Source organism: Micropterus salmoides, unplaced genomic scaffold (assembly GCF_014851395.1).
Source record: "Micropterus salmoides isolate LMB-PRFRI ecotype aquatic unplaced genomic scaffold, ASM1485139v1 Ms_hic_scaffold_23, whole genome shotgun sequence".
NCBI classification, from domain to species: domain Eukaryota; kingdom Metazoa; phylum Chordata; class Actinopteri; order Centrarchiformes; family Centrarchidae; genus Micropterus; species Micropterus salmoides.
The window spans coordinates 14487918-14508543 of record NW_024041484.1 but is presented as its reverse complement, the minus strand read 5'-3'; the positions used below and the strand labels follow the sequence as shown (position 1 = coordinate 14508543).

The window sequence follows — 20626 nt, the reverse complement described above, 5'->3', positions numbered from 1 at the left end:
TATTTCAAACAAGTGTGTAATAAGTGTGAACAATTTCAATTTAAATATACAGAGAAACCGTCAGGGGGAATTCACTTCAAGGCAACAAATCAAGGCGAAGAAGTGTTCACAACCTGAAATGAATTTTACATTAATTTCATTACAGGCTACATTTATTATGTTACCCTTAGACCCACGGCAAAGGAAATGCGTAGGTATTCATGTATGGTCTGTAGTGCGAGATAAATCTTACCTGAAATCTTCCCAGTTTAATTGCAGGACCAGCAGAGGACACAGTTTCTTCCTCCAGAGAGAAGGGAACTGAAAGACAGATGTAACAAATATTCAGCAGATGGATACAATACTTACATAAAGACAAAGACATTCAATTATATTAAAATAATATTATATTATTATTAATATACATACTTTGTCCCACTGAAGGCATGCCACTGTGAGAGGCCTGGGGACAGCATGGGGAGAAAATGTATTGAGCGGTCAGTGACTTGAAACAGTATATACAGTATGAGTTAACAGAATAATATCTAAACGTGTTTGTGTACCTGTGGGTGTGCGCTGACGGAAACCGTCTCTGGGCTCAGTGCTCGCCTCAACTGAGCATCTAGGTCCTCCAGAGGCTGCTGGGACTGGAAACAGACAGATACACTTTAGATACACACACACAGGCTTGGTCACTCAAGTCGATTAGCACAGATCAGCCAAAAGCAAACATGCATGGCTAGTAGGGCTGGACAATATTTCAATATTATTTTCGACATTTAGCAGATGTAATTAAGAGTCACAAAATTAGCTAACTCAAGTTTACGTTTTACTCATATGTGTAAGGTATAATAGGAGTTTGATCGATGTAATGCATAAGAGTGGAAGACAATTCATTCATTTGAACACCGGTTTGATTGTTTTATAGGTCCATATAATTGAAGTATCATGACACAAATCAAAAAATTTCCTGATTAATTTCATGATAATGATTTCAACCATTTCGCCAAGTGCTGATAGCTACACTCTGCATTGTTTCATGTGGTCCAATCAACTGTGACATCAAAATCAAACACATAATAGATCCCCATCTCTTGGTCCAATTAGTAACGAGGTGCAGAATTCAGATTTCATCAAGTCTAGAAAAAAAGTGTAGACATTAGGACGACCCCTCTCCTGTTCCATCACACACAAAGATAGGTAAAGTGATGTAGCGGGCTTAATAAGGTATTCTGTTCTCCTCAGCATTTTAACTGCAATTAAAAAAGAAATCATTAACAATCAAATCCCTTGCGAACTTCGACTACAGCAGGATTAACTTAATCAAACAGGACAAGTCTCGGCCGTGAGAGTTATGTAAGGGACAAGAAGTGAATGTCTTGGCACGTCAGATTTTTCATGAAAGAGCTACAAGTCCTATCTTATTTTTCAGTGGTTAAATGGAAAGTTTATTTTTAAATGGCAGCCTTCTCAGCCACAACAACTGCCACCTCTGTCTCTCTCTGTCCAACGGTGTTTCCATGTCCCTTACCCTTTCTCTTAATCAGCCTTTATCATTTAGAGTAAAACTAGAGGCATTTCTTTGTAGTTTAATGTATCTACTTTATGTTACATTCTTCTCCCTTGTTGAGTTCTGCTGTCACTTATTCAGTTGTTTAAAACGTAATCTTCTTTTGAAGTGAGAGGGGTTCATGATGGACATAACGTAATCTGTATCTCCTCTCAGTGTTTGGACACATGTTAAGTTTCACTAGTTGTTAAAATATTAAATATGCACTATGGATGAAATGACTTTTTGCACAGCAGAAGTACAATTTATATAAAAAGAGATACGACATGGATTTATAATCATAAGCATTAGAGGCTCAGTATAAATACAGTATTGCATTGCATTGAAAATAGAACTCAAATGAGCAAAAAAACACCTGTGTTAGACAAGGTCCAGGGAAAGATGGCAGGAGTTCTGAAGGAGGAGAACTGGCCTAATCCCAGAGAAAGAGAGGTGATGAGAAGACAGAGGGGGAGATTTGTACAGGAGGTTATAAGAAAGGAGTCCACTGTGGAGAAGGTTAAAAGAAATGTCCATGCCAGATGAGTTTTAAGGAAAGTGAGTGGAAACATCTTGGAACACATTAGGGCTGCACAGAATAGTTCAAATATATGAACTAGTTCAAAGATATGAACATACCCCCCCACCATCACCACCACACACACACTCTCAAGCACAGCGGACAGGATGATGCGTGGCTTCAGCTGCATGCATTCACACAAAATCTGGCAATATGGTTCCTTCCCACATGGTTGTAGCTGTGTTTATCTGTGCTTTTAATATAACCTCCATAAAACAATAACAACCAACAAATTCTATTCAGTCTTCCTGTACTTAACAAAATAGGAAAAGAAAAAAACGTAACAAAATATGGAATAAAGTGAATAAGCAGATGAAATTAGTATAGTCTCTAATTTCATCCGCTTATTCACTTTATTCCAATTGAAAATTAAAGATTTTTTTATAACAGACATTTGAAACTTTATGCAAAATCTTACTGAAAAAAAAAGACATTCAGTACAGCCCTAGAACACATGTAATTTCTAAGATTAAATTATCTGTAACTTTTAACATTAAAGGTGCAGTTCTGTGAATTACCTGGGCAGTTTCTCCTAAAAGCAACACTGGTCTGCTAGCTGACCACAGATTGGAATAAATTATACAACAATTTGCTGTTTAACTAGATCTAAAACACTAGTATTGCTGTCTATAGCTAAACTGGATCACTCACCGGTGCCCTGGATAAGGGGGGTTTGGATGGAGTGGTCTGGCCAAAGGATGAAGCAGGGATGACTGTAGAAACTGAAATCATGAAGTCTGTAAGCAACATTATTAAAACACAGGTTAACTGACACTAGCACACATGCAGTAACATAGTCATCTACCTACCGATCGGTGCAGGGGTGGAGATTGGTGTTCCAGGGCCCTGGATTGGAGCAGGGGACATCAGAGCTAGGGTGGTGGGGGGCTGAGGAGGATTGGCTGGCGGGCTGGAGCCAGTTGCAGTGACAGATGTGCTGGAGGTAGAGCAGGGGCCAATCGGGGACGAGGTGCCTGCTACGTGGGCTCCGGAAGTAGGGTCAGCAGCTAAGATGTCTCCCTGGGACGATGGCACCCCTCCACCGAGGTCCATGAAGAGTGACCGCAGCTTCTTCTCCAGAACTTGGATGTCGTCCGGTTTGCCTTGGGAATCAATGGATGCCTCACACCTGAGAAAGATATCAATGAATGTTTTGCAAGAGAATAAGTAGGAGATGATCAGCCAGTCCACGCCAGCTTTTGATACTTGACCGTTTTCGATACTCAATCCTACGGACACATTTCAGTTGGTACCAAAAAAGGGAGAGTCAGGTACACAGTCCTAAAAAGAAAATAAAGTAAAGAGACTAAATAAAGACGCGTCGGCCACCTCTCACCTTGCATCACATTCCCCACAGTGTGTGTGCACCTGCCCAGGCAGGGCTGCTGTCTGCGGCTGGGAGTGGACCAAGGTTGGTTGGACTGAAGGAACATTGGTTGTCACCGGCAGGAGCCCCACTTCGGAGGAGGAGGAGGGGGGAGTGGGGTGGGAGGCGGCGGAGGGAGCAAGCTGGGGGCCTGGGATGGCAGTAGTGGGGATGACAGAGGAGGAGAGGGAAGGAGTGGAGAAGGAGGTGGGAGAGACTGACTGATGATCAGAGGAGACTTCGCTGGCTGTTAGAGTGGAGGAGGGAGGGGAGGATACAAGCGGAACAGTCTGGGCGGGAGGAGGAGAGGTGAGCATTGTTTGGGGGATGCCAGAGATGCTGGCCAATGGTAAAATGGAAGGTACTGAAGGAGCAATGACAGCAGAAATAGTTTGAGACTGAGGCTGGGTGAAAGCCTGGGGCTGTTGTGCTTGTCCCTGGACCTGCACCAGTCCCTGCGGTTGGGGCACCTGGGAAAGTACCTGTGACTGAAGGATGGACTGAGTTATGACAGTAGGAGGAGGAGGGGAAGAGGAACAAGGAGGGCTGAGACAGACAGCGGGCACAGAGGAGGGGGTGGAGGAGGATGAAGGGGGAGAAAGAGAAGGCTCCAAGACCTGCTCCTGTGCCTGGTTTAAATTAGAAGGGACAAGTCCAGCACTCGCATCCAAAGCAGGAGTGACTGTGCTGGCCTGTGATGGAACAGAAGCTGCTGCAGGCTGTAGAGGAGGATGGGTGGAGTAGACAGAAGCTGGGGCCGTGCTGGGTCCGGCATCAAACTGAGCCTGGTTCTGTCTGAGCTCAGAGAAGGCTTGTTGTAAGCTGATTGCTCCGGCAGACTGGGACAATGCCAAACCTTGGCCTGCAGTCTGAGGAACTGGGGGAAAAAAGAAACACTGTTTCAGTCCACCCCGGTGTGAGATAATCCCTCACCTAACAGTACTTGTTAAATACTTTGTTTGTTTTCACTGACTCTAAGATTGAGGTTGGGTCTAATTTTCCACATGGGACAGGTCATATGTCCAAGAAGGCAACGATCAAAGGAAGTGCAGTAGATGAAGGGGAATTCCACTGATATTACACTTCAAAGTCTGCTTACAGGTCTAGGGGAGGACTACTGCATACCGGTATGTTGTGGAGTTGTGGCTGAAGTCTACAAGTTTGAAAATGAAAAAAAATCTAGTTTGATGATTGTTTTTTTTAAACTGTCCATCAGGAGTGCAATGTTAAATTGGTTGAATAGTCTTAAAGGCTATTTTTGGGTTACAAAGAAGGCTGTCTTGTGGTGGTTATGTCAGTGACTTACTAGTAATCCTAGGTTTGAATCCCACTTAGTCAACTTTTCGTTTAATAAGAAATGTTTAGGTATTGCTTTGTTATAGATGGACAGGTTTCAGAGTGTCGAGGATGATTAACCTCTTGTGAGTTCGGCTACTTTAAGTCTAGTGATATATCCCAGCACTCTCCCACTGTCTCGCAAAGGTATGTGATTTCAATAACAAAATATGCCTTTGCATTGCATTATTCAGAAAATAGGGAAGAACAAAACATTTTTGAACCACAGCTGTAGTTCTTTTTGAACATTGTGTAATGCAAAACCTATTTTTTATATACTTTGATAGAATAATATTAAAATTCCACAATATCTAAATGAAGATTGGAGCTACAGCTATTTATATTCCAGTGTTCCGCCAGAAGATCCTATGGCATCAGTTTAAATTAATGCCAGTGTGTTATTGCATTTGGACAGAGCATTTGGGCAATTTCCTTGAAAAGCATTACAACTTAATCTGATAAGTCTGTGTGTGGGAGACAAGTACAATGTGTGCATTTTTGTGTGTGTTAGAAGTTACAGAAAAAATCAGTTTCTCGCTCTTCTTATTTTACAATTTCTTTCTCTTTTTTGCCATCATTATAATAGCATTCCAACAAAATGTTGTAATGTTCTTAACACCAATTTATTTGCTGGGAGTCCAATGGGGTGAGAAACATGGTTTGTTGTAAACAAACCCCACACGTACCATACTTATTTGGAAAAGAAAATACTTGAACTTTTAGCTGACCTTTAAAGGTCTCTCTCACACAGACACACACAAATACAATCCTTTACCTGTTTCAACAGGAGGTGCAGGGGCAGGAGAGGTGGGAAACCTTTGTTCCTTCAGCCTGGCTTCAGGTACTGGGCTGACGATGAACCGTCGGCCTGCTGAATGGACCACTTGTGCTGTTGCACAGGGAGGAATGTCTGGGAAGAGATGAACGTCATTAAATAGCATGGTTAATTGTTAATCTGAGAGAATAACATGCAGACTACGATTCCCTACTACAGTTCGTCTGCAAAATAAGCAACAGGAAGCTTTTGGATGCAAAGTAGAAGCTTTGAAGAGAAATTATGGAAAAATCTCTGTGTGGAAATTCTGTCTCATCTATAGATTTGGTAATATTTCAGTCCTGTGCTCAAGGACACAGACACATAAAGCCGGATCTTAGGCTGTATTCACATCAAATAAGGCGCTGCGGCGAATATGCCAGTTGTCAGATTCATTTAAATGTGGGTAGTGAGTTTAGGGTGCAGTGGTGGGGACCACAAGGGATGACACACACACACACACACACACACACACAAAAAAGGTAGTGACCCTGCGGCAAAAAGCTGAAACAGAATCAACTTTTGGAGAAAACACAACCCAAAATCACACTGCGGTTGCCTATCACGTAAGCCAGTGATCAGACTCGAAGATGTCCACGGGAACAAGAACCTTGTTTACCATGTAGCAATGTGCTTCTGAGCAACTGTGAAGATGGAAGAGACTGATCAGCATCGTGATGACCTTTCCAGAGCTGTACAACCCTGCCATGAGGGAGTACAAAGAAGTTAATCTGCGTGCTGTGGCTTGGCATTGTATTGCTCTTCAAGTTGAGATTTCTTGTTATTATTTCTACTTGCCGCGCTAACTGCTGCAACGCCTGATTTAGTGTGAATACAGCCTTACAGTAGCCTGCGCCACCCTGTTGCCCCGTTGTTATTTTTTTATTTTGTTGTTTTTACCTGGCATGGGGGCAGATATAGCAGGAATCTGCTGCTCCATATCACCTGCCATCTGTAGATCAACAAGACAACAATATATGCACACACACTATATAAAAGCAATAAAAAGTTCATAAAAAAATAACAGCAGCTACTTCAGCATTTTTGATGAAAATCCCAAACAACTGAAACTATGCACCTGAAACTCTAAACTAAAAGATGATGATAAAACGCAAAAAAGAGAGAAAGAAATAAATAGTCATTGATGAATTTACCTGGCTATTTGTGTCTCTCTCCAGACCCTTCTCATCAGCGTTCGCTATCACCTCTCTGACCTGCTCAATGAACGACTCCCTCTCACTCTCCAGAATAAACTCACTTTGGACCTAGACACACACACACACACACACACACACACACACACACACACACAGAAATATAATTCTGCCTCGTGCCTAGTGAAGAATCTCTCAACAAAAGCACAAGAACAAGTGCACAGCAATTGTGTGTCCATCAGTGGTTTTTGATGACAAAGACTACACAGCACAAGGACTGTCATGTGAAGCCTATTCTAGCCTTTATACAGAGGCATTATTATGGTTGGAGAGAATGTGAATGAATGACAGAGTGGTTGAGAAAATCAAACAGGTGACGGTGAGTGTACCATGATCATGGCGATCTCCTCGGGGTTGTCTCCATCCAGGTCAAACCTGAAAGTCACCATCTTCCTATTGTGTGTCTCCAGCTGACACTCTGCAACCCTATCTCCTCGGTTGGAGATCTACATGCACATACACACACAAACGTAGAAAATACACCGAGAAATATAATTAGAAAGGAGACAGAACGTAAACGATGAGTATCTCGATTAGAAGTTTCTCATTAGTTTTATTGCAACTCATCACTCTCTAACAACCAATAACAGTGATAAAGTACATGAGACGATTTATTGTTTAATTATGACTTTACAGGATGTGCTATTACATTGAGAACATTGAGTTTCGCCTTGGAAAGCTTCTCATGGCGTGATCGACTTCGTACAGAACGTCTCTGATGTCGCTTGGTGGAGCGACCTTCATGGCGACCTCCTCCTCCCTCGTTCCCGTCACTCAGACCTGAAGTCTCAGAGTGGCCACTGAGGTACAGAGGAGACAGGCCACATTGAATAAGAGAAAGAGAAGTAAATAGGAACTGAGTGAGAGGCAGCGTCAAAAAGATTAAGTATGATCAAGAAATTTTGCTTTGGTTTGAGGAATGTCCATTACCTCTCTATAGATGAGAGAACTTGAGGTGGCTGTAGTTGTGACTGGGACAGCTCTGAAGACTGAGAGACAGACTGAAACAAATACAGACACATGAAAATGTACATACATACTCAATCAGTATGATTGTAATCACCAGGCACACCAGGGAAATTGTGTGTGGGGGGGCTGGAAATACAAGCAAAGTGTGACAAAAGTAAGAGAGAAAACAAACTAGATTGTAAGAAATGCCGTCATGATTTTTCACCAAGGACTCATTTGAATTAAATTATATAGTACAGAATTGGACAGAACAACAACTAAAACTAGAGCATTGAACAAAAGGAGCCAAGCAAGAACTGCCACAAAAGAGAAAAGAAACTGGATTGTATTCATCCAGTATCTCCAATAACACATGCAGCCCTCACTCATAATGAAGTGACAAATGATTACTTAGGAATAAAAAACAAATGGTCTGAGTTAGAACAGAGTTTAACTAAGGATGACACTTTGAACAAATCTGCAGACAGTGACTGATCAATGTCATTAGACATCATTTATTTGTAGACCAAGTTTCTCTTTTTCACAGATGTTTTAAATCTTTCACTGGCTCAGAGATATCACACAAACAATCCCGGAAACCCTTCCAACAATTATTGCTTGACTGTGGGATTTTTAAGTAAATCAGTGTTGCAACACTCAAACCCAGCCAAAAAAGCTATTTAACACAAACAGCATATAAATAAACAGTAAACCAGCATACTATCAGCATTTTATGGATCTCATAACGATGAACAGCCTTTATCATTGCCTCTCAGTCATCATTAATTATCATCAAAATGCATATACTATATACTATACTGCTAACTTCAACAGTACCATTTAACACACGGCTACAAAACATGGATCGTACCATGTTATACCCAACACAGACATGAACCGATAACAATAGTTATCGGTTATCTAAACTCTTACTGTAGGGTGGGCAGGTTATTGGTAGGTAGGCAGGTTACAGATATGTCCTTAAGTACCACATACTAGTGATTTAAAAGAATTGCTCACACTTGGAATTCAAGTGGTCAAGACCTGTGTTGAGTCATGTGCAGATAGTCTGCATTGCTCCACAGGGAGAAAACAATTTGTAGTTTAAATCCGATACTTAAGTTAATTCAAATAAAATATATAACTAAAACAAACTTGATATAATTTTTTTGTTCACCATATTATCATCATAATGGCTTCCTATTTTACTCATTACTTTAAATTTTAGATTTTCATATAAACTTGTAGAAACTATATTATAAACTCAATAGGAAAGTTCTCTACCTCCAACAGCTGCCTCAGGGTCATCTGTTGCACCGACAGTGTAACATCACCTACTGTAGGCTATATTATTTTGTCATCTAATACCCTCATGGCCTACTTTGCTTCAGAAAGACGTTTTTTAGCATCTAACTGTGGCATACATCAGGCGGAAACAAGCGATTTATGATTTGTGCAGTTAAAGAGGTCATATTATGCTCTTGTATTTAGGGTTTGTACCAGGAAAGAATTTTACCTGGTTTAATTTCCAAAAAAAACACCATATTTTTGTCGTACTGCACACTGCTGGAGCTCCTCTTTTAACCCTGTGTGTTTAACACTCCATTTTAGCTAGGGAGGGAAGCATCTCTCTTCTATTTGATCTTTGTTGGGAGTTGCACATTTTGAGGGCGTGCCACTAGGCAAGCATTTAGATGCATCTTGTGAAGTGACACAGATGTAGAAGTAAAGGCTGAACTACAATTGAGCTGTTTTCACGCAATTCAGAGCGTTGTTTTCCCTTTGGGGTGGACTTTTTCACTTTGCAAACCAATAACATGCACAAAAAAAAGATGTGTAACACAATAAAGGAGAGGGAAAAGCCTAAAAAAAGCCTAATGTGATCTCTTTTAGAGAGTTTGGTGATTCTAACTTATAACTCTTTTAGGATAAGATATGATAAGATGTTCTTGCACTAGGCCCATTACATAATATTAAGTCTATAAAGCTTTCTGTCCATCCTCCCGTTTAAATACATATCTCGGACCATAAAAACGATGTTGAAAATCCCAACTCATAATCCAAGGCTCCAGAATGTGACAGCATTCAACTTTGACAAATATGGGCAGAGTGAACAGGAACAAGACATCCACTTGGTGGGTTTGACTATCCATAACCAGTACCTGGGGAGGGGCTTCCATGGGAGTATCGGGTGGGGCGGTGACTACACTGATGATTGGCACCACGGTGGCCAATGGCTGAGGCACAGGTGTGGGCACAGGATGAGGAGGAGGGGAAACAATAGTAGACACCACCCCAACAGGGAGAGGCAGAGGAGAGGGAGGGGAAGCCACAACCGCTGCCGGCATGGTAACAGGGAGGGATGGCGACGGAGTGGGCAGGGTCACCAAGGAAACGGCAGATGGAGTTACACTGGGCTGAGAAGAGGAGGAAGGGCCAGGAAGAGGCAGAAAGGAAAAAGAAGATGGTAGATAAGGCAGAGAACGGGTCGGAGGAAAAGGAGGGAGCAACGTCATTGGGAGGACGTGGAAGTAGAAACCCGGCAAGATGTGATGAGCACAGACAGATTACCAAGTCAGTCGCCTTGGTAATGGGACAGTGAGCTAAAGCCGGTCTTTAGTTTAACCTAAAATATAATAAAGACTTCATCAAAAGATGAATGTGCTGGGGAAAGAAAAAAAGGTTGTGAATTTGGGTCTTTATTGATCTTCATGATAAATCAAGTTCAAATAAAGACATCAGGAAAAGAGCCATCGATGGTTCACTGACCCATTACTGACACGTTTGACTCCGAGACCCTCAACAAACAACTTTCGGAGCAAGACAAATGAAACACTGGTCAAGCCTATTAGTGACAACATCTCAAATTAAACAACAAACTCTGTGACAGGACGATTTGTGTAAAACACACATGACTCAAAGATCATGCAACCACAAAAAACTTAGATCTCTGCAGACAAGGTACAGTACGGGTTTACAGGCAGTGAAAGAGCAAGCAAATTCTTTGTGCAGATGGGAAACACTCTCAACACTGAAAAACACAGGGCTGAAAACCTACCTACAAATGTTTCCTCTAGGGCTGCATGATTAATCTAACCGTGATGCTGTCATGTGATTACATAACCGCAAAAAGTGTGCAATTTAGGATTTAATAAAACAGATAACGTTAAAGTGTGTGTGACACTCTTCTCTGTGTGCGCTGCAGTCTGCTCATTATCCACACCCACACCGGGCTTTCGCCTGTGCCTCTACAAACAGATGGGCCTACCTGCAATCAGAAAATTTTTTTATGAGCAGTGTGCCAGTGACTTTTAAGACAACAACCTACCATAACCCTCCTCCCTGCTCCGCTGCTAAGCGTTCAAAACATATTTGGACTTGCCACCGGAGCACCAAGAGAGATGCCGGTGCTCCGGTCGCTCTGTGACAGAGACAGAGGGACATCGTCAACAGCTGAAGCGGTAAGATAGAAGAAACCAGGGAGAAGATATGGAAGGTTTGGGTTTGGCTCGCTGGCCATTTAACGTTAGCTGTATTTTTGCCTTTTGTTGTTCAACATGTTCAACTTTTCATAAAGCCGACGTGCTTGTCAGTTTCACTTTTCGTCAACCAACTAATCACAGCCTGGGTAGGGCAGGACGTACTACAGCAAACTTTCAAATGTTGAACAATATGATTTTTTACAAGTTAGTACGTAGCACTAACAAATAAGAGACCAATGTAGAGCCTTTTTCTTGCACGAGATTTAAATAAATAAAAAAAAACAATTGAAACTGCTGTAACTGGATTTAATATTCAACAAGTAGTAGAATAGTAAACTTTTAAAAGAAATTATAATGAATATAGTAATTAATATAGGCTATTATTGTTATACTAACAGTATACTATTAACTGAACATTATACTTTTTATTTAATGTTATAATATTATAATAATACATAATACATACAATACTCATGTATACTAGTTCCTCCTCCAGGTTGTGGATAGAGTCTCTGCAGTGGACTAATGTAGATTAGCCAGAGCGCCAATATTTGCTCCTTCTAGCCGCCTCCTCCGTAGAGCAACACGCTCCCTTGGTTGTGTTTTACTAGTTATTGTTATAAATATTGTTTATTGTTTAACTTTGTTCATGTTGAGAAAATGTCACTTTTTGTGCATTTTCCTTGATAATCAAGCAAGTACAGTGATAGTACCATTTGTTCCATTATTATCAAATCGCAAATCGCAATATTGTCCACAATAATTGCAATATGACTTTTTCTCCAAATCGTGCAGCCCTAGTTTCCTCACACACAAGAGATTTAAAGGAGCTATGCTAAGGCAAGTCTTTGTGCTCCCCTAGCTTTACTTTTGGGGAAATTGTCCAACGAATTGATTTCCTTAAAAGTCATGATTTAGAGACAACGTAGATTAAAAATAGTTTCTATCTTACTAGGTGGTAAGCAGGTACAAGTTCTTAGATTCGAAGCTGTGGGGCCCTGGATGAAAAATACTTAACTGAAAAAAAACAAAAAAACCCCCAGAATAATCCCTGACGTCTAACATTTCCTTCCTCAAAACATTTGCAAAAGACAATTTTTCTTAAAACGTTTGAAACCTGCTTTTATTACATCCATGTTTACCAGCTTGCAGTCTTTTTCCTACCTGCCTTTGTAAGAACCTTGCTGTGCATTACAGCCACCTGTCGAGCAGTGAAACAGTGTGAAACCACTGGCAGGACTGTGGGTGGCGTCACCTGCGTGCACATGAGCACCCACTCACAAAAAAACTGCTCCAAAGTGCTATTAGAACTCAAACACTCCACAGGGTACCTTTATATAAACTAACTCTGTACTTTCTATCTATTTACTGTATGCTCAACAACACAAAGATCTAAAAAGGTAAAAATAATAATGAATAAGAAACCAACAAGCCAGGCAAGCGGATTAATTTTTGTTACTTGAAGGGGTCAACCCAACCTGACATTGTGAATAAATAAAATTCCGCTGCTCTTCATACATACTGTCACAAAATGCACTTCTGACATACATGAAACTTTAACGTTATTTTCCATTCCAATTACATGTGTACAGCTAGACAGTGAAGTATTTTGCACACTTTACAGATGTACAATAAACATCAGCTCAGTGACATGTCAATTTACAGAATGCTACCTAAAGAATATCAATATTTCTTTAATTTCTTTAATACAAAACTGGACACTGCCCTTGACACAGGCACCTTCCAGTATTCTTCACTGCCTTCTGTTACCAATATTCACTTTTTACTGTTTATCAGTACTGATCCAGTGAATTTAAAACATCCTCATTTCATAACAATGTGTTCATGTCTTTGCTATCCATGCTTTTAATAATATAGTAGAAGGAGAATCTGGGGTGAACAAAGGGGAACTGCTAACAATAGGCATCAACAGACAGAGCTATATCCAAAAAGGACAAAAACAAGAGGGATGTGAAACAGATCCACCAACCAAATCACACAGATGAACAATTACTTACTAAGATGCACACATAAACACACTTATCCATGAGGATAGACAACACACGGGCACCCACATACAGTATATCATCATATATAATGGTACCTGGACCAGAGCAAACCGAGCCGCTTGGTACAGAAGATAAAGATGTTCTATACTGGGAGATGGAGTGAGGTCACAAAACTAACCACACACAAATATATACACACCCCCATATATTTTTGTTGTGGTTGCAAAAAGCATAAATATATGACCAAACATACGAGCACAAGTAGGCATGTATTAAACACATATAAAAACAAACCCAGTGATAAAAACAGGCAGCATGCCAATGGGAGAGACAGAGAATGGGAAGAAAAGTACAAGAAATAAATTGAGCTGACGAAGAATAGTTTAGTGTGGAGAAAAAATAGCAATTCAAGATGAGCAAAACATGCAATAATCACACATTATTATAATTTACTATCAAACTGACATAGTTAATATATGCCTGAGACAGTTGACTGGGTGGATAACTGAATTGAAAGGTCAAAGAAATACCTAATCAAAAGACCTCTGAGTGGCACATGGTTTCCCAAAGATCCTTCTACTGAAAAGTTGTACATTCATGTGTAAATTTAGCGGTAGATTACAAAATGTTATGTAGAGAGCTTTGCTATGTTTCCACTGAATGTGGAGCTTATTAGAGGAGTTTTTATGTCCATGTTTGTCTCACATTTACAGTAGAGTGTCTGGGAAAACCACACTAACAGAGAGTTGTTTGTTTGTTTTGAACTTAAACTAACTCTTAGGTGTATCCATGAAGGCCGTAGTGAGTCAGTTTTTATTAGATTGGCTTCAGCTTAGATTTTAGTGTGCATAATTACTATGTATAGGCAGGTAGTTGTGTGTGTCTGTAAAGACAAATCCAGACATGTATGGCAATCTTGAATTAAATCCAGCACCTGTCTGCAAGAGCCAGTGGCAGCTTGTGTGCATTAGGGATGTGTTTATTTATTTATTGTTGTGTTGTATATATATTTAATAGTGGCGCTACTTTGCGTACCTGTGCAGACGCCTGCGGCATAGATGTATGTGTGGGGCTTTGAAGAGATGTACTACTCTGACTAGATGAAACCTGGAAAGAAAGACAGTGGGAGAAACAGACATAGTGTGAGAGGAAAGGAGAGAGAATATTACTAAATATAGAAATGTAAACATTTACACACACACACACACACACACACACATATCCTTTTTAGGTTTGATACTTTAAGCCATTGCAGTTCACAGTCAACTCCTGCTTATAATAACCTGGACAAACTCAAATCCTGGTTATGCGAAACAAAAATTGCATGAATAATGCTTGGTCTCTTAAATTCAGTTAAATATTATACCCTTCTAAATGAGATATTAAACATGTGACAGCACTCTTACAATGTTGTATCATGTTTTATGTAAAGCACTATGAATTGTCTTGTTGTCAAAATGTGCTATACAAATAAATTTGCCTTGCCTTATAAAATGAGAATTAGCAAACAGAATATTCTGCAAAATGTAAATGCAATATTCAATGCTTACTATGAACATGAGTGTAATTATGGTGGAATGGCTGTTGCTAGTTCAAATAATGAAGTATTCTGATATTTTTCTGACAGGAAATATTTGCTCTCCGATTAACATTCAATTTTATGCTCAGTCAAATAAGTTTAAGGCTGCAATTAGTTCATAGCAGTGGTTTGTGCTGGGGGTAACACACTCATTCAGAAAGACTGTGGTTTTACTGCAGACAGTGCCAGCTCTGTGGGAGTGGTTTCCTCAAAGCAATGACTTAAAAGAGAAAGCCGACATATGAGTTATTACTGCATAAGCATAAAAACAGGGAGGAGTTATTTTCTGTATTTTATCTTTATGGGGTTTGGAAACCAAGGGCATACAGTATTAAAAGTATGAGAAAAGAGATGAAATAAGAGAAGTGAAGGGGGGAAAAAATTTTGGTTGTATCAAAAGTGACTTCCATTTTTAGGTTGCTTCAGTCATTTTCCTAGTTGTCTTACCTGTTGGGGGGTCCCTGGGGGACCTGCTTGGTTGGAGGCAGGGACCAGAGGGGGTCCTGGAGAGGGCTGGGACGTGGGAGCCTGAACCTTCGGCTGAGCAACAGATTTAGAGAAAGACAGACAGAAAGATAGAGGACGAGATGCGACGTTGTAGGTTATGAAAAGAAGGGGGGATAGAGGTGAGAAATCAGGGAATTGGCAGGAAGGAGAGAGAAGAACACAAAATAATCAGAACATGTTTGCAGCTTGTACACCAGAAACTGTACATAAGTGCAAACACAAGGTACTGCTGCTCGCTAGTGATCCGTTTTTAGTGTAGATTTTCTTCTTGTGTATGCACAGATGCACACAGACAGCATGTATGCACATTGATCTATGCGGCAATGCTATTGTATGTATATTCGCATATACACAGCTTACAGTGTAGCATGTACTGTACATTACAGGCACAATACTGGGGTTAGGCAGGGTGTAAGTACAGGGTTTCTTTTACATGCAGGTCAGACCCAAAATGATTGGTAGTGATAATATGTCAATCAAGCACAGAGTAGAAGCTGGAATACTGACACCAAACTCAATGAATTAATTAACTTAAATTTAACAACTGCGGTTTTCCCTGAAACATCCTAACACAGGCATCACATTTGGATCTACTACATTTTATATAGGAGTCAAACTACCTGTTTATACCTGCCTGAGTCACGTTTAGTTGTATGTGTTAGATGTCAGATTGATGGAGCTTGCCACATTGCCCGATCCGATCACGTTCAGAAAGTTTTGATGATCATTACAGAATAAGATTTCTAAGTCAAATCAAGTGTGTGTTTAGGTTTTTGAGATTTCATGACACTGACACTGTATTACCTGTCCTACACTCAACATTTGTTGTGCTCTAAATATGGGGGAAAAATTATTTGATTTCCGGTCCTGGTACATTTATGTTGAGCATCAAGCCAATGTCTCTTTCCTTTCTGTATTCTTCAAATAACCTACAGCCCTAAAAGGCAGCAGCATACAGACAAGTACGACCGTTCTATTGACTGAACCCTTAGAAGGCTGTTTACAACGTTCTACTTATCAGGAATCCCACCCTCACAAAGTGTGATGGGAGCTTACACAAGTGTGTTGCACCAGGCACACTGCTACCTACCTTTTTCTAACATCATAGGCAGTCACGCAAACACAATAAGGAATTTTAGAGCACAGATATCTGATAAATAAAATACAGAGAAAGGTAGAAAACCTAAGATAAATGACATGAAAGAAAAACAGACGAAATGACAGACCACAAAGAAGAAGAAATGAGAAGACAGAAAGTAAATAATGAAGAAAGTAAAGATGACACTGATAATATCAGCATTATAAGGGTTAAATTAATTTAAATTAGGGAACCTTCGAACCTTGAGTAAGAAATTGATTTCTAGTCTGGGTAGGAAACACAATATGCTATAATAAAGAACTGACTTAAAGCCAATGTCATTAGCAATTACAACACAAAACAGAAAGAATCTAAAATATACAAATGAAGTGTCTATCTGGCTTGGTTTGTCTAAGCCCCCTTGGTTTTGTTGTATGTTTCTGTGTGTTTGTCCGTACAAATCATCAAAGTCTCTCAGCTTTATCACACTTCAATAATTTTCATAGATTCACTGCATACTATTCAATGTGCAGGTGTCTAGCATAAAGTTTTTACATAGTTAGTTAATGTGGTCTTAGGCCCAAATGGACTTTGGATTTGTATGAGCAAAAATTCAAGTATACCATACATGCAGTATACCGCCACAAACACACATTTCTCATATACATTCATATATGAACATACAGACAAAATATTACTTACTGATAGTGACAAATAAATTAAATATACAACAAAAACACAGAAAGGAAGAGGGCTCAGACTGTAAGGCTTGTACACCAGAGTTTGTCTCAAAGACTACCTTCTGAATGTTGCTTTTAAAATTATGGTTTGACTAATAACTTGACTAACAATACTGACTCTTATGTTGGACACAGATGTGCTGTGGCTCATGACCTTATTTAAATGCTTACTGAAGCAGTGCTGACTAAAGGTATGCTCCTGATCCTGTCTTCTATAAGCAAACACTGTCAGGGAATGTACAATGTGAGACATTTTGAAGGCAGACCATGAGACGCACTCTGTTGATATGACTGGAGGGGATTAAAATCACAAAGACTACATGATGACAAGTAAGCATCAGCTGGGTCTCCTGGTTTGGTAGGGTGAAAAAAAAAGACAGGGATTGGTATACCGGCCTCTGGGTCAAATTACTATTGTGAGTTAATTCAGTTGCTTTTCATAGAAGAATTCACTGTACTTAGTAGATTACATTATCTTCTATTTATCTTCTCTAAATAATACTTTTTTGTTTTACAATTACAAATGGCCTAAAGCGCGCAAGATCGTAAAAAAATAATTGTAATAATTGCCTTCACAATGTTAGAGGTCTATGGCAATAGATTAGAAATTGTCAACCTATGAGATGTTGACAATTTGCAGTCAAGCAAGAAAAAAAGAGCATTGAAAACTATAATATGGCAGTTACAATATATCAAGAGCTGGCTGTGGATCTTTGCTAAAAAAGCAACTTATGTAATCTCAGCCAGTAATTGACCCAGGGGTGTTTTTAAAGTCTAAACTCAGTACCAGAGTGGGGTTAGCGGCCTGCATGGCCAGCAAGGACTCATGGTATGTCATATCGGGTTGGGCTGGTATCACCCCGCCATGCCGGGCCCAGGCATTCTGGATCAGAGACTCCAGCTGAGTAGATGATGTTCCCCCAAGCTGGAGCTCGGAGGATGGAGTGGGAGGTAGAAAGCTAGGCATGGAGGGTGGATGTCCTTGGGGATCTATGGAAAACACTCCGCCGGATGAATCGTAGAGCGCAGCGGAGGATGAGTGAGGGATGGACTGAGCAGCTGAGGAATCAAATGGAGGAAGGAGAGGAGGTGACTGGAACTCCCCGGCGTCAGAGGAGGCTAAAGAGTCACTAGAAGGTTCTGGGCTTCTGTCTTTTGTGGTTAAACCCAAGTGGTGAAGTAGAAGACTTCCTGGAGGTAAGGGGAGCTCGGGACTGACGTATGAGTACAGCTCTTCTGTAACTGGCTGGAGACGGCTGTACGTGCCTGAACCACCTGATCCAGCTCCGGTGTCTTCTAGAGGGAGGTCCATGGAGCTCCTTCGGGCCCGGTAAAGTCTGGATGCCAGCAGGCTTGGGTCTCCAGCAGCAGCTGCAGCAGCGGCTGCAGCTAAATGGAACTCAAACACACTTCCAGTTGATGGTGGGGTGTCAGTCATTACTGGAGGTGCAGAAATAGGGAAAGATGAAGAGGAAGCATGATGTGGTGGAGGAAAGCATCCATCAGAGGACGAAGAAGAAACAGAGCCACCAGTGGACACACTCATGGGTGGTAAGGGTGAAGGAACTGGGCTGTGTGCACTCAGTCTCTGCATGATGTGTGGGTGCAAGAACCCGGGTTGAGGTGTCGGAACAGGATCAAAACCCAAACTAGCAGCTGCTGCTTGCCTCTGCTGATGAAAACTGAAGCCAAGCTGGTGTGCAGTCATTGGATATCCTCCATATGCCATTGCTTCATAATGGTCCAATAAGGCAGCTTGACTTAGACTTAATCTCCTCACTGCTTCCTCATGCTCCGCTCTCATGTCTTTATAGCTGTAACTTGTGTCAGACTGTCCTGGGAGATGCAGCGACTCCCCAACACCAAGTCTTTGAGCAGCTGCAGCAAAACTGGGATTTACCATGAAGAGAGAGGGGGTCTCAACACCTTCCATCCCAGAAAAGGGATGCAGGCTGCTCCCATAGCGAGTGTAAGCAGGCTGAAAGTGTCGGGTATGAGCCTCGAGAATCGACGTGCTCTTGCGTCTCTGGGTGTTGTAGGCCTTAGAAGGCCCAGTGGGAGGAGGCGAGAAGGAAATGGGCCGCTCAGGGATGGAGGGGAAGAAAATAGTAGTGGGGTCTGGGAGAGTTGAGTGGGGAATACTCCCTCCTGCTACTCCTCCTCCTCCTGCTCCTCCACTGTAGTGATGTGGCATTGAATGCTGCTGCGACAATGAGATACAATGGATTTAAGAATAAAATTTAGAGAATGAGAGAGCAAGGGGCACATGAAATGGAGAAAATAGTGTATCAAGAGCATCATTTCAGTACAGAAAAAAAGGAACATATTTTGTTTCTAGTGTGGAGAGAGAATATGTGGTTAAGATAGAACAGAAAACCGACAGACTGTAAAAAGGAGTGATGAGATGAAGTGAACAGGTAATGTAAAGACACAAAGCTGCAGTAAAACAGGGAGACAGACCAAGTGACAGACTGGTACAGCACAAGACAAGAGAGAAGAAGTTTGCAGTGGGGCTGTAAATACAGAAAAAAGAAAGGCCAAATGCTGGCTCTAAGCTCAATAATATCACAATGAATCTGCACTCAGGAAATTTGTATTTTATTACAGAACTTCCCTCTGCAAAATGTTAATATTCTAAGTAAGTAGTTGTAACCTGCAACTTCAATTAAGATGAAAAAATGCATGTGATTGCACAATAATTTGTGCTGTAGTTTCTGAAATGGAAATGGATACCAGGAACAAGAATTGTTCCCTGCCAAATGCCAGTTTTTAGGGGCAAGAGGATTGTCCCGTAAAACACTATACTATCTAGACAAGGTATGTTGTTTTGTGTGTAAAGTTAAAATGTTTAGGGGTTGGCCTAGGGGTTACGGCAGCCACAATGAGCTACAACCTTGGCTGCATGTCATTCGGCACCTTTCTCTCCCCTCATTTCCTGTCATCTCTCTACAGTCCGCTGTCTAATAAGGGCACCAACGCCCCAAAACACAAAAAAACAATTTTGTCTGTCAGCTGAGAAGTTTTCCTGATGGCAGATGCACATGATATTAGACATTAGTATCATAGAGCAAAAATAAAGCTCAAGTCAGTCAATCTGTATTTAATATGAACAAACGGTGGTCTAATAGAGGGAGAAAGAGAGAATTAATGAAAGGTGGATAAGTAGAATAACAGACTCACAGCAGGGTCTGAAAGTTTGAACAAACACTGAGGTCATACTAATTTATATTCTTAGATAAAAGTGCCACTTAAAATGCCTTGAATTTCAATAGAGGTGTAGCATTTTTCTATTGATTAAATATTGCACAATTAGATTTCAAGCCAATGTATAGTTGTACACTTATCAATATTCAGTAAAGGAGTCTGGGAATGCTGCAGTGGTACTAAACTACTTCAAGATTTTTTTGAGCAAGTGTACATATCAACTTGCACTTAATATTAATTAG

At 40.8% G+C, this 20626-nt stretch overlaps 1 protein-coding gene across 1 annotated transcript in view; it reads right to left on the bottom strand.

The window, feature by feature from the left end:
- wnk1b (WNK lysine deficient protein kinase 1b) overlaps positions 1–20626 on the bottom strand; it is a 100815-nt gene that overhangs the window by 15368 nt on the left and 64821 nt on the right. Inside the window, 17 exon segments of the mRNA XM_038738390.1 lie at positions 233–300; positions 409–442; positions 543–626; positions 1905–1961; positions 2760–2830; positions 2918–3237; positions 3445–4351; positions 5585–5719; positions 6524–6575; positions 6778–6888; positions 7167–7283; positions 7487–7637; positions 7768–7838; positions 9948–10202; positions 14312–14383; positions 15303–15395; positions 17968–19383. Coding sequence (XP_038594318.1) covers positions 233–300; positions 409–442; positions 543–626; positions 1905–1961; positions 2760–2830; positions 2918–3237; positions 3445–4351; positions 5585–5719; positions 6524–6575; positions 6778–6888; positions 7167–7283; positions 7487–7637; positions 7768–7838; positions 9948–10202; positions 14312–14383; positions 15303–15395; positions 17968–19383 — 4014 coding nt within the window.